The 15,215-nt window shown below is 36.9% G+C and overlaps 1 protein-coding gene across 1 annotated transcript in view; it reads right to left on the bottom strand.

The window, feature by feature from the left end:
* Positions 1 to 314: 314 nt before the first annotated feature.
* The window catches only part of PNKP (Polynucleotide kinase 3'-phosphatase), a 106,048-nt gene continuing 91,147 nt past the window's right edge, over positions 315 to 15,215 (bottom strand). The window contains exons 14-15 of the mRNA XM_090382286.1: positions 6,794 to 6,861; positions 315 to 816 (exon numbers count right to left, since the gene is read on the bottom strand). Coding sequence (XP_090238412.1) covers positions 693 to 816; positions 6,794 to 6,861 — 192 coding nt within the window. The 3' untranslated portion in view covers positions 315 to 692. The remainder of the gene's footprint in view (positions 817 to 6,793; positions 6,862 to 15,215) is intronic.

The raw sequence follows: 15,215 nt of genomic DNA, 5'->3' as shown, positions 1-15,215 counted from the left end.
CAATATCTGAATGTGCTTGTTTAACATGTTTGCTGCCACTTAAATTTGAGAGAATCTGTTCAATGTGCCATGATTTTTGGAATGAAGGAGAGAAAAAAAATCAATAAAAAAATCAATGTTCTGACATCATTGGTATTCCAAAAATTCATAATTAATGGTTGAAAATTAAAAGTTTGGGATTCAATGCTAAAAGTGAAAACTTAATTTTGTGCTGAGCCGTAAATCAGAACAAATCTTAAAATTTTATGAAAAGTTTATTCCTGTACATACACTAACATCAAACAATCAAAAAAACAAATAAAAGCAGTGTGCCAAGTCTATAAACAAAGCCAAGCATTGCCACAATGTATTCAATCAGTGTGCCAATACTGAGTATTTGCTAACTGCATGTGCCTTTACATTTATTGCACTCGGTTGACTGTTTAAGAATGACCACTGATATGTATTATAGCACAGTGCTTGGGTACATTCTGAACTCAGATATGTGTCATGGCACATCATCTCAGTGCCATTTTATGCTTATATGCATAAAGCAGTAAATATGTCAAGCAGTGAAAATTAAACAGTTTATTCAAATGGAAACTTAACCAGTATTAAATATCAAATGTGAGGGTACATTTGCATGTGAGATGAAGTGGAAACTTATTTTTATTTAAAATATATGAATCACTGGAAATGATATAAAGTAAAATTTATTTTTCTAATAAAAACATCTTATAGAGGTTCTCTTCCCTCTTTGTAGAGAAGTTAGGAATGAAATTAATCTTCACTATTTCTTCAAAGCCTTCACTCAATTCTGGTTCCTTGTATTTAGATCTGAAATTAAATAAGCCATGCTTTTAAATAAGCCATTGCATTCACGGATTATTTCCATTATGTGAATTATGCACATAATTGCACCATGATAATAAAAGTGGTTTATTTTTAGCATTACATTATGTAGATCCTTTCTTGATTCCTTGTTCATATGCACTGATACTCCTTACAAGAGACAAAGAACAAAAATACAACACAAATCAGACAGAGAAGATGAAGTATTACTATGCTTTCCATATTTACCACACTTAGCTTCATATGATTATCACCTTTCTTTGGCCACTAAAACTAAAATATGCACCAAGAGGACACCACTTCCTGTCAGATGAAGAGGTCATGATGGCAGGGCAGAAATGAATTTCTTCTCTTGAAGAATCCAGCAATTAGTGCAGCATTAGAGAAAGTTTGTTGAATGTAATGGGGACTACCTTGAAGACTGATATGCACAATTTCTTTGTTGTTTGTGAAATACAACTTTTAACTTTTGTGGTTTTCACTTGAAAAATTTTTGACATACAGAAACAGTCAAGGTAACCACTGAAGAAGTGGCTGAAATTCAGTATCTCAACTGTTATTTCTATTTACTGCACAATTACCAAATATTACTATTATATAACTATCACTATTATAGGAATTGAAAGGGGATTTTAACAAAAGAAAAATAAAAGAGACATTTACATTAGAAAACTGAATAATTATACAATAAGTAATGTGTCTAGCAAATATGGAAAGATGGGGTAATACCTTAAATTTCATCTTCTGTATCTGATTCACTGTTCAAATTCCTGGCTTTAAATAGTTCAGAAGCACATCATAGTTATACTAACATAATGTTATACTAAAAATAAACTCAGTTTTATTAGATTGGTGTAATTTTGTGAATAATTCACTTTCTCTATATACAAATTAATTTTAATTACGTTATTGCAATGTCATACTAATTTTTTCTCAAATGCTAACTGAAATCTCTACTTTTTCTATTAAAAAATTATAAAACAATCATTAATGATCTTGAGCAGTATAAAAGTGAATCGTTACAAATTCTGCATATTCACAAAATTCACACTATGAAGCTGTGGTAAATCCTGAAATAAATTAATGAACATGTGTGAAAGAAATGGGAAAATGATAAACTATCTTAATACTTTTTTTTTGCTTATTTTCAATTTGAATGCTTAATATCTAGTATAAATCTGCTAGGTCATAAAAATAAATAAATAAGATAAATAAAATTATCATAAAATAAATAAAATATTTTCAAATAATGACAAGTTTAAATAGCTCAATTTTATAAGACACTTTTGAAAACCTCTGCCTAATGTCAAACTTAGTCTGTGTATTCCCAAGCTAGTAGTTTTCTGACCCACCTAACACTGCCTTGAGAATATCAGCAAATGTTCTTACATCCCTTCTATTTAAGTATATTTCATCCCTCTAAAAACAGTCCCTCCTGTTAATAAACATGCTGAGAAACCATGCTGAGAAAAATTCTAGCTGCTCGTCCAGTCTCTCAAGGATTGAATTGCTTGATAAAACTTTCATCATGTACTCCCTCCTATTCTCTGGGCAGAATTGCAGACACTTTTGAATTTAATTCTAATGTGATTTTTTTTCTCAATACTGCCCTGTATTAAGTATTTATTTATTTATTTTTTAACTTACCCATTTGTATTTGACAAAGACTTTGTTTTGTCTTCATGCAACTGTATATTTTATACTGTAAATGTCTCGGGTCGAGCATGCATGTACTCTTGTTTATTGTACATGTGTTCCTCACACCTTAGTCTGTAAATATTCACACCCTTCTGGCACAGGGCCATACCAAGGTGACCCAAGGTTTCTTGGGAAATAAACTGATTTTAATAAAAAAAAAAAATAATACAAGCAATATAACCTCTTTTATCTTTAAAAGATAGCTGCTCTACATCATGAACTTTGGTACTAGCAGACTAAACCTGGCCCTATTCTGTCTCTCCTATTTGCAAAATATATTTTGCATTTTCCCGATAATAGAGGCACCAGCAATAGCTATTTCCTATGGGATAAGCACTTTCTGACAAGGAGGGTGTTGTGTGATGCCCAAGTGTAGTTTACAGTGCTCTGCTGTGCTGACCAACTGAATGCTTGATGGGTACCCCTTTTCAATTTCTTCAAGGGCATCAACTCTGTTCCTCAAGCCCTCATATAAACCCATCAATCTCCTCACACTCTTTTTTTAAATAAAAAAAAAAAGCACACAAAAGACATCTTCATTGGCAGTATCATATTCCACTACACATAATTCCACAAAAAGGAACAAACAGCACACTGTATGTAGCTCTGATTCACAAGGGATATGCAATCAGCAGTTCTCACCCAAGGTAAAGCATTCCTGCAACTTGGAGCTTTTTGCTTTGCTGTTCTTGTTTAAGGTGTGATTTTAGTCTAAATTTAATTTAAAAATAACACCCAAACTAAGAGATAAGAGTATAATAATACAAAATATGCAATGCTATTACATTTCTAAAAGCTACTTACTTTCTAAATGCTTAATTAAATACAAAAATAGGCTGACCTGCATGATTTGAAGCTATTAATAAATAGCTTCAAACTATTTATTCACTACAATTTAAAACACTGCAGGTACTACACTGCAAGTTACTAGTTACGAGATATGTTTGCACCTAACTTACTGACAAAAAAAAAATCTATGATATTAACTTGTACTTGATCAGGACAATTAAAACTATTCATTAAACACAATTAAGTATTATTATAATTAAATAAAAAAATTTATCAAACATTATCATAAATTTTCAATAGGTTGTAATTTCAGCTGGCACATGGTGTAGCCTTAATCAATTTTGTGATAACTAAGAGTAAAGTGGAAGAGATATTGATGTTTAAAGTAAATAAGGCACCTGGGATTTATCAAATTATATTAAGAGAAGCAGCAAAAGGGATGAGCAAATCTTTAGCTATAATTATGAGAGCATCTTTGAATTCAGGATGCAGATATGCAAATATCTCCTCAATTCATAAAATAAAAAAAAAAAGTTCTGAAAGGCATTTATTACATATATTATTTGTAACCAGATCACAATTTAAATATCTGTAGTAGTGGTATCAAATGATGTAAGAAAGCAAGCTTATACAGCATCAGCCAAAACTACCCTCCCTCATTTTGAATTTATGCCATCTTATGTGTGTAGTCTGAGAAAGAGGAAGGATTCCATAAGCATTAAGTTCACTCATTCCATTGAAGGCCTTAAATACTTTAATAACATTGCAGGTGCCTAGACTCCAGACACTGCAATTTGCAAAACTAAAGCCTTCTTGTAAGAGGATCCTTCTGCTCCACTCAACCAACCTTGTTGCTTTTCTCTACATCCATTTGAACAGCTATTCATCTTTCCTAAAATGAGGTTCCAGCACAGTATGCAATATTCAAGAACTTCATATCTCACTGCACAATTAATCCCCCCCCCCCAAGTCTTTATCATTCTCCACTGCTCTGAGTGTGGTAGCACATGCTGATGTTAACCTGGGATAGTACTTCCCATATGAAGTTACCTTGCATATGTCAATATTGACAAATTAGGCAGACCATCTGCCTAATTTAAACAAATTAAGCAGCCCATCTGGTTAATATCTTATTATAGTAGCATACCTGGACTACTGTACTTAACTATCCTGCCAACCTTCATATCATCTGTAAACTTAAACATTAAGCTGATTGAGGTGTATAAGGCCTTGAATGGGTTGAGCACGCTGAATTCTGATGGGATCCCTCCACCTGTTCAGATTACAAACCTAAGGGGGCATAAATTCAAATTAAGAAAGGACAGATGTAGAATAGATGTGCAGAAATTTGACTTTAGCCAGTGGGTGGTTAATTGCTGGAACAAACTTCCATCTGTCATTGCGGAAGTTGATAGGTTGAATAAATTTAAGGAGGAACTGGACAGGCATTTCATTTGGAGGGAATGGTGTGATTTTTTTTTGGCCGATGTTGCATAAGCTCATACACTTGCTTTCTTGCATCACATGCCACTACTACTACTATTATATGTCTTCATCAATATCATTAATAAATACAGAAAACAATAATGGGCTCAGCACCGAGCCCTGGAGGACATAACATTAGTTCTCGACGAGCAGTGTCCATTAATAACAACTCTGTCATCTCCCACTCAACCATCCCTTTATTCATAGCAGTAACTTACCCTTAATGTCACAGTACTCCAAATTGTATAGCAGTCTTTTATGGGTAACAGTATCAAAAGCTTTTCTGAAATCTAAGTATATGATGTCAAAATTATTTTTTGTATCCAGTTTGTTTGTTAACCACATCATGGTATCCAATTAGACTATCACTCCTTAATAAATCCACGATATGACTGCATTTCTGTCTAGATCAGTGCTTCTAAAACTTTTTTTGGATCACCCCCTTGGTTGGATCACTGCTCCCCCCCCCTAAAAATACCTCACCAGGGCTTTTTAGGGGGGGGGGGGCAGTGATCCAACTATGACTTCTACTTAATATCTGTAAGCAGAAGTCATAAATCGCCACGTTTAACAACATCCAGACAATTTCTTTGTTTTGTTAGCAATTGAGATACAGCCAGCACTGAAACTGGTTTCGACTAGATATGATGTTGGAAAAGAAATAAGTAATTTTTTTACAATTCCCCACAAGGCAGGATAATGGTCAGGGATTTTCTTTTGTAACCAAAATTCCCGATATGAATTTTGAAATTTTGGCTTCAGTTCAACTTCATTTTGCAACTCAATCAATTCTTCTTCTACAAAACATTCCTCATCGTCATTATTTAAAAAAGGATTTATAACCCAATCTGGAATTTTAAAATTAAGGAGATCTTCAAACCTTTCCTGCATATCTCTGTGCAACATTTCTAGATGATTACAAAAAGTTAGTAGAGTTTCATCGGCTATTTTTTTTATTTTTTCTCTATTTCCAACAGATTTGAAAATTGATACAATTCACGTCATCCTACGTTGTGCATAAAAAGCTTTAATTTTGAAATAAATGCTGAAATTTGAGTTTTCGCCTTAATAAGAGTTACATCTTGTCCTTGTAAATGTAAGTTCATTGAGTTGAATCTAGTAAATAAATCTGCAAGATAACCAATATCAGTTTTCATTTTCTTGAGGTCATTACTAAGGTCATTGTTCCTATCTTCAAAAAACTCGACAACAGTATCAGAGTTCATAAAATCTGTTGAGACAGTTGACTTTTGACAGCCACCGAACCTCGGAGTGAAGTAGCAATCGTTCAAAATCTTCACTGTTTTGATCACAAAGCTTTCGAAATATACGATCATTCAAAGAATGTGCTTTAATTTTGTTTATAGCAGTAATAAGAGTTTGTAGAGAATTGTGCAGTTGATCAAGTTTTTTTGCAACTAAATGCTGACAGTGAATGACACAATGAACAGTAATAATATTTGGCACAGCATTTTTTAAATAAAATCCTGCTATATGTTACGCAGCACCCCCCATTTTTTAAATGGGGGTGCTGGGTAACATATAGCAGGATTTTGGAGATTAACTGTATTGCATCTTATTTTGTACTGACATGGATTGCTATGACCACCAAGCAACTGTTGTTTCATAGTTTACATTATGACAATGAACATGCAGATTTACTGCATCAATATATGATTAACAAAATCCAAGTCAAATGAAGGGAAGGTAAGAGGATGATGACAGAAACTGACCATTAAACCAGAATAAGCTCTCAGAAAAGAAAGCAAAACAGCCTGTACTACACTTTCCATGAGTATTTTATCTGTTTCATTAATTATTTTAAGCTATTTTTTTTTATACTTTTATCTTTCATGAGCTTGCATTTATCAGATAACTAAGCATTTTATTTTTTGAGATATCTTATTATTCTTAGTTTATATTAAAGAGTAGCAAGTTGTTTATCAATTAAAAAAAAAAAAAACTTCAAAAAGTATGAAGAAATATTTACTTGTAACTGTTCATGACCATGTCATTTACTCCAACATGTTTGCTGTCTGGAGAAGTAATAATACGGAACTATAAAGATAAAAGAACAAACATTACTAGTATTAATTAATAGCAAATACAAAAAAAAAAAAAAAATATTCAAAATTCCAAGTAATTATTTTACATGAAACTTTTACCTATGTAATAATGTTATGCTAGACTAAAAATAAAATGATAGGAGCAGTTATTTTGTCACAAAGAATTGTAACATCATCCATCTCATCCCTTTTTAGAAAATTATTACTTATTACACATGGACAAAATACACTGCAATGAACTGATTTCAAAAAATTATAGAAGTAATCAGCAAAATGACAATCTAAAATGTAGAATATTTGTCTAAGTTGTCTGCTTTAAAATACGAATCAATGAGTGGCAAGCTAAAAGTAATAATGGTACCTTTATAATTAGCCATAATGCATAATCAGCCCCCCCCCATAACATTCTTTGTTTTCAAACTTTGTAATCCACACCTTTGTGGTTTCTCTCTCTTCACATGGATGCCCCCCCTTTGTTGTTACTGAATGAGATGCTGGTTTCTGAACCTTTCCAAGAAGATCAATGTCTTTCCTTAAACACTAAGCGATGTATAACCAACAACTAATTTACACATAACATCAAGATGACAAATGCAAAATGAAGTGAAAATCATAAGCACGTAAATTCAAAATACAGAATGGCAGATACACAAGGTGATTCGGGAAAGGTGTAGTCACAATTTTCAGGGTAAAAAAATAAGGATAAATAAGAATAAACAGACACATAGCTAGTATGAACAAGTATTTAGCTAGGTATGTGTCTTTTTACAGTTATTTATTTTTTTATTACTTTTTTCCCTGAAAATGACCATTTTTAAAATTCAAAACCACAGCACTGCACCTGTTCAGAATATAACATGAGCTGGTATGAACTTTTTTTGCTCAAATAATTGCTGCCATCAGCACTTGAAGCCATGACATTTCCTCTGAATCACTCTGTATATAAAATAGAGAAGACAAGAATAAGGGCTTATAAATAGAAGGGGCAGATATTCTTTAGCCAAGGAATGGCTGACCAACCGCTGGGTATAACACGGGAGGAAATGTTTTTTTTGGTTAAACCAAAAATATAGATGAAAGTATATACAGGCTATTAAGTTTGCAGATGATCAGGATATACTAGCAGGTTGCCCTGCTATGCTGCAAAAAATGATCAAAAGACTAAATAAGAAAGTGCTGAAGTACGAACATAAACGTGATGAAAACAAAGGCAATAATGAGCATCTCATTATTGCCTTTGGTTAAAAGGTTAATTCCCTTCCGAATTGAGATTGATGGAGTAAGAATAGAACAGATAAGCACTTTAGGTATCTGGAGCAGTTATTTGCACAGGATATTTCATGTCAAACTGAGATTCAATCCAGAATTGCAATGGCAAAACAATCTTTCGAGGATAAACTGTCGTTGTTCACACAGAAGATGTTGCAGGAAATTAGGAAGAAGATAATAATGACATATAGTAGGTGCCGGTCCCAAGCCTGTATAAATGGTGAGGGTTGGTGTCAGGAAGGGCAGCCGGCCGTAAAAAACTATGCCAAAACAAAAGAAAATGATACAATGATGGAAAATAGATGTGGGATGGCTGGGGCGTGGCTTATTCTATAAGCGATGCGCAGTCACATTACCCAGAAACTGTGAGAAAAGGGTCAGAGCTACCGAACAAAGGACGGGTTCGGTTAAAGAAGTTAGTCCAGCTAGAGAAGAAGAAGAGGATGAAAAGGTTTTTTTTTTTTTTTTATGTAAACCCCAAACATGAGAGGTATTACAACCTATAGTGCTTAGTATTGTGCTTGGGTTGGAGGTTGAGAAGAAGAAAGAAGATATTTATTGACATTGGACTTTAAATTCTGTAGACTGTAATTTTGAGGAAATACGAATGAAGGAAGGTTGTTCAAGAAAATGGCAGTTTAATGAATAAACGAGGAAGATGAAAAGTTGGTTCTGTGAGTTTGAAGTTGGACAGTAAATGGATGTTGGCTTCGGACTGTTTTGAAAGAGAGAGCAGGAATTATAGAAGCCAATTCAGAAGAACAGTGCCCATGGAAATATTTGTAGAAGAGGCATGAAGCAGAAACAGTATGTCTATGAGACAGCAAGTGGAGAGACTCTGTCAGAGATGAATCATTAATTAACCTAACTGTCCTCTTCTGTATGGAATCAAGAAGCCTGAGAGAGGTATTGGGGGCACCACCCCAGATGTGGGAACAATATTCCATGGTATGGCAGATTTGCAATTTATACAGAGTGAGCATCTGTTTGGAAGAAAACTAGTGCCGAGAGCAAAAGAGAAAACCAAGTTTTTAGATGCAGAGGAAGCAATATTTGTAATGTGCTTGTGCCAAGAGAGATTAGAAGTCAGGGTAATCACCAAAAGAGATATATCATTTTGCCTAAAAATCGGAGTGTCACCAACGATAAGCATAGGAGCAGAAGAATCCTTTTTGCGAGATATAAGAGAAGACTGAGTTTTAGAAGGGTTGAAATCAACTAAGTTGTCTTTGCCCCACAGGAGAATTACCTGAGGATTGGCACTTAAGGAATTGGTAGCAGATTTTCGAGAAGTTGAAGCTGATTGAGCAGTGGAAGGTTTCTCAAAATGGAAAGTGGAATGCAATGTGCTATTATCAGCAAAACTATGGATAGGATTTCCACTCAATGGAAGAAGGTCATTAATATACAAGAGGAAAGGAGTGGGGGAAAGAACTGAACCTTGGGGATACCAGCATTAATGGAGAAGTTAGAAGACAGAGAGCCATCTACCATCACCCTCAGTGAGCAATCAGAGAGAAAACTGGATAACAAATTACAAAAAACAGTAGGCAAACCATAAGATGGAAGCTTGTTTAGAAGACATTTATGCCAGACATGATCGAAAACCTTTCAGATGTCAAGAGCAACTACTTGTGTTTCACCGAACCTTTCCACTGAATTAGTCCATAAATGGGTAACATAAGTCAGAATATCACCAGTGGATCGACACTAACAGAATCCATACTGTCGATCATTGATCAGATGGAAGGTTTCTAGATAGTTTAAGAGTTGGCAGTTAATTGATTTCTCCATTACATTACTTTAGAAAGAGTAGAAGTAATTGCAATAGGATGATAATTGGATGGGAGGGATTTGTCACCCTTTATAGGAACTGGCTGGATATGAGCAAATTTCCAAGCAGAAGGAAAAACACCTTTGAAATAAGAAAGTGAAAAAAGGCGGCAAAGAATAGGAGTAAGTTCAGGAGCACAAGTTTTGGGAACAAGTGGAGAAATACCATCGGGACCTGGAGCTTTCTTAGCATCAAGATTCGTCAAAATCCTACTGACATCCTTTTGAAGGAAGACCACAGGACACATTGAATGGAGCATGTTGGGAATAGTGTGAGGTGTTTTACCAAGATCATTAATACATGAGTTGGAAGAAAAATGGGATGCTAGCAGGTCAGCTTTATCCTTGGCTGAAGTGACAACAGAACCATATGGTTTGGACAGAGGTGGGAGCAGAGATGGGCAAAAGTTGCGGCCAATAGCTTTGACATGAGACCAGAATGCTTGGCTACCAAAGCAAGTTTTCTACTCTTAGCCTGTTCAAACTCTAGTTTGGACTGATTAATAACTGCTTTACAATTGTTGCGAGCTTTGGTATAGGCAGAAAATGAAACTGAAGAATTAGAAACAAGCCAATTACGATATGCAACATTCTTCTCTTGAACAGCCTTAGCACATTTTTTGGAAAGCCAAGATTTAGATAAAGGACGATATTTTAAAGTGGAGTGTGGGATAAAGGATCCCATTTCTGCAAGAATAATTTCGCTGACACGATCTGAGCAAACGCTGACATCAGAAGTTTTGAAACATAATCCGACCAAGGAAAAGAAGAAAAGAACTCTCGCAGGTCATCCCATTTTGCATTCTTGTAATGCCAAACAACACGAGGTTGGGAATGGCCATGAAATAAAGGCTCCATTGAAGAAGAGACAATCACCAAGTTTTGATCTGAAGTGCCTAAAGGACCTCTCACAGTGTACACTTTGACCATGTACTTAGAAGGGTTGTTTGTGAGAAAAAGATCAAGCGTGTTGGCTGTATGATTAGGATTGTCCGGTATTCTTGTAGGTAAATGAACAATCTGTGCATGGTCATTAGTAATTATACCTGGACCAGCTGGGTCGGTGTGACTAGAAAACGGAAGCCAGCTGGAGTTGTGAACATTAAAATCACCAAGGAAAATTACCTCACTGTTAGGAAAGTTGAACTGGAGAAAGTCAAGTTGCAAAGAGAGGAAGTCAAAGAGCTCCAAGTGATTAGTGGAGTTGGGAGAACAGTAGAGACAACAGATGAATTTGACACAATGAGGTAGAGAGATTTTAAGCCAGAGAAGATCAAAGGGAGGAGATTCCAAATTGCCAAGTCTCTGACAGGGAATATCAGAATGGACATATGCACAAGTACCACCTTTGAGGCGAAAGGAATCATACAGAGAATAATTTGGGCATCTGAGATGAGCAGTAGTTGAATCAACCGATAACTGAGATTCTGTCAGAAAAAGTAAACGGGGGTTTGGCAGACTGCAAGTGGAAATGGACATCATTGAGATTGGAATTGAGACCATGTATATTTGTGAAATGAATTAGGAAGTGTTTGGGAGATTTAGATCTTTTCGCAGATAAGCTTGCTCTATTAGTTTGACAATTCATGGTGTATTCAATGGTAAGAAAAAGTGGGTGGGACATGCTGTATGAAGTAATGAAATTTTTGGATATGGCGTACACATGGTAAGAATATACCCAGATCCTTGGCATAAAGTGGCCTCGACAATGCCCCCCGCATACACACTACTCGCACTCCCTTCAGTCATTATCTGACAGATTACAGGTAGCAAGATTATACACTAGCTGATCTGGAAGCATCCTAGAAAGTTACCAAAAGGTTCGGTCTGGTGTACTAACTAGCGGACGGCCTGCAAACACCGTTTTAGAGCAGTACCCTCGAAATGTAAGAAATATTGGATCTCGCCATGATGTTCATCATAACCTCAAAAGTCATCAATCATACTGCATGATGGAAGAGATGGGGAAAGGTTGACCGGACCTTAGCTCTAGAGACTAAATATGGGTTCCACCACTTCAAGCCTCCAATAAGCAAAGTGGTGGTATTGCACCAGTTGATGAGAGTCATCTACCAGTGTTAGAATAGGAACATTGAACATTGGGATGATGAACAGAAAGAGTAGATAGATTGTGGATCTGATTCAAAGAAGAAGAGTGAAGATCCTATGCATACAAGAGACAAGGTGGAAGCAAAATAAAGCAAAAGAGCTCGGTGAAGGGTACAAGTTGTTCTTTAGGGGGAGCAGATGAGAGAGAGGAAGAAATGGTTTTGTTTTTGGTTTTTTTTTTTTTAGGAGCTAGCAACTAAGGCCATATTGCTCCGGGGATATGCGGTGGTCATTCCCTGACCTTTCCGCATCCTCCGTATTTGGTGGTCACAGGCTTGAACCCTGGTCTAATCAAGAAGCGTGTGCTATGCACTGCTGCTCCTGCCCACCTGGCTAAGAAGAAATGGATTAGGTAATGTAGTTGATAAGGAGTTAAAAGATGGAGTGTGTGAGGTTAACAGAAGGAGCGATAGGATTATGAGCATCAAACTGGAAGTGGGTGGACACTTGACCACAATAGTATGTGCATATGTCCTGCACAGTTTTTGGATGGAAATGGATCAAGTGGTCATGGCAATACCTGAGAGAGAGAGGTTGATTGTTAGGGGAAATTTAAATGGACATTTAGGAAGAAGCAAGAGAGAGGAAGGAAGATTGTATGGAAGGAGTATTGGGGAAAGAAATAGAGACGGGGAGAGGATAGGAGAACACGCAGTGGCATTTGACCTGGCGATGGTTAACACGTACTTCGAAAAGAAAGAAAGCCAGCTGATAACATACAAGAATGGGGAAAGGACAAGCCAGATTGACCATATCATGTGCCGTAGGAGGCATCTAAAGGAAATGAGGAACAGCAAAGTGATAAACAGAGAAAGGTGTGTCGACACAACATAGATTGCTTGTGGTCGATTGGGAGGCTGCAGTGGACAAAAGTAGGAAATATTCAAGACAAAGAGAGAAAAGAATAAAATGGTGGAGATTGAAAGAGGAGAGTTTGAGGAAGGAGTTTAGGGAAAAGGTGCTAAAAGGAATAAAGTTACCAGAAGATATGCAAGGGTGGTGGAAGTTAAATAGTTGTATCATAAGGATAGGGGGTGCCGGAGGGAAAGGAGGCTTGGTGGTGGAATGAGGAAGTGCAATCGGTGATAAAACAAAAGAAGGAGATGAAGAAAAAATGGGATTTAACAGGTAGCCAGGAAGATAAAGAAGCATATAAATTAGCAAATAAGGAGGCAAAAAGGGCTGTGGCAATAGCAAAGGCGAGGGCAGTGGACGAATCCTATGGGGAACTGGAAAGGAAAGATGGAGATAGGCAATTGATGAGAATAGCCAAAGCGAGAGACAAGGCATCAAAGGACTTCTCATCAATAAAACAGATAAAAGATGAGAGGGGAGTGGTTATACAGGACCAGGAGAAGGTTAAGGAAAGGTGGAAAGACTATTTTAAGAAGTTATAAAATGAGGAAAACCCAAGATTACGCGAGGATGGAGAGACGAATGAATGAGTAGTGGAAGGCATAAGCAGGAAAGAAGTGGAAAATGCACTCAGAAAAATGAAGAGGAGGAAATCAGTAGGTGTTGATCAGATACCAGTAGAGGTATGGAGAAGTTTGGGTGAAGAAGGGATCGATATCCTATGGGACTTTACGGAAAAACTCTGACAGCAGGAGAGGATACCCGATGAGTGGAGGGAAAGTATACTTGTGCCAATCTATAAAGGAAAGGGTGATGTGCAGGAATGTGGGAACTACAGGGGAATAAAGTTAATGTCTCATTCGATGAAGATCTGGGAAAGAATTGTGGAAGGAAGGATAAGGCAGGAGACGGAAATAGGAGAGGAACAGTTTGGTTTCATGCTGGGAAGAGGAACAACAGATGCGGTCTTTGCTTTAAGGCAGGTGATGGAAAGATACAGGGAGATGCAAGTAGAGTTGCATATGGTGTTCATAGACCTGGAAAAAGCATATGATAGAGTGCCCAGACAAGAGGTATGGAGATGCATGAGGGATGAAGAGTGCATCAGAAAAGTACATAAGGCTTGTGAAGGAAATGTACGAGGGAGCGGTGACTCAGGTTAAGAGTAGTGTAGGTACGACTGAGGGGTTCTCTGTAGAAGTTGGACTGCACCAGGGATCAGCTCTCAGCCCATATCTGTTTGATCTGGTAATGGATGTGTTGGTGAGAGACGTGAAGAGTAGAGCACCATGAGTATGCTGTTTGCAGATGATATCGTATACTGTGTGAACCATCCCAAGGAAAGGTAGAGAAGAAATTGGAGAAATGGAAGAAAGCATTGGAAGAGAAAGGCATGAGGATAAGTAGAACAAAGACAGAATATATGGTGTTGAATGGATGAGAGTTCTATAAAACTGCAGGAGGAAAAGCTACCATCAATTTCGAAATTTATGTATCTGGGATCGAGCATTGAGAGGGATGGAGGATTGAGTGCAGAAATACAGCATAGAGTGCAATGTGGATGGTTGAACTGGAGAAAGATGAGTGGGGTGCTGTGTGATAAGAAAGTATAAATTGTAGAACGAAGGGAAGAGTGTATAAAACTGTGGTTGGACCCGCATTGATGTACAGTGCTGAGACATGGGCGATTACAAGGGCCCAGGAGAAGAAGATGGAAGTGGCGGAGATGAGGATGCTAAGATGGATGTGTGGCGTGACAAGGAAGGACAGGATAAGAAATGACTACATCAGAGGTACGGTTAAGGTGGGACCTCTGAGTAAAAAAAATGCAGGAATCTAGGTTGAGGAGGCTTGGACATGTGGAACGAAGAAGTGAGGAGGGGTATGTGGGGAAGAGGTGTGAAGAGGTATGAGTTGGAGGTGATAGGGAAGAGGAAGAGGGGGAGACCTAAGCTGAGATGGAAGGACAAGGTGGCAGAGGATTTAAAAGAGAGAGGATACAGGAGAGAGGAAGCCCAGGATAGGGAGGAATGGAGGAAAGGAATTACGGATTGAAATGTCAACCCCATATAAATGTGGGAAGAAGGCGAAGATAAAGAAGGAAGAGTGTCACTATACAGGGTGTCTCAAAAACACACGGCATAACTTCAGGAATGAGTTCCTCATAGGTAGACAATAAAAATATTTTATATCAACATAGTTCCAGAAATGCTTGGTTTCCGAGTTTTGAAGATCTGTCTATGACACTTAACTGTTCACATCACCTTATAGTAATTGTTC

Source organism: Mastigoproctus giganteus, chromosome 10, assembly GCF_048544385.1.
Source record: "Mastigoproctus giganteus isolate SK-2022 chromosome 10, ASM4854438v1, whole genome shotgun sequence".
Lineage (NCBI taxonomy): Eukaryota > Metazoa > Arthropoda > Arachnida > Uropygi > Thelyphonidae > Mastigoproctus > Mastigoproctus giganteus.
Note: the sequence above shows the minus strand (reverse complement) of the source record. Positions and strands in the feature narration are given on the sequence as shown.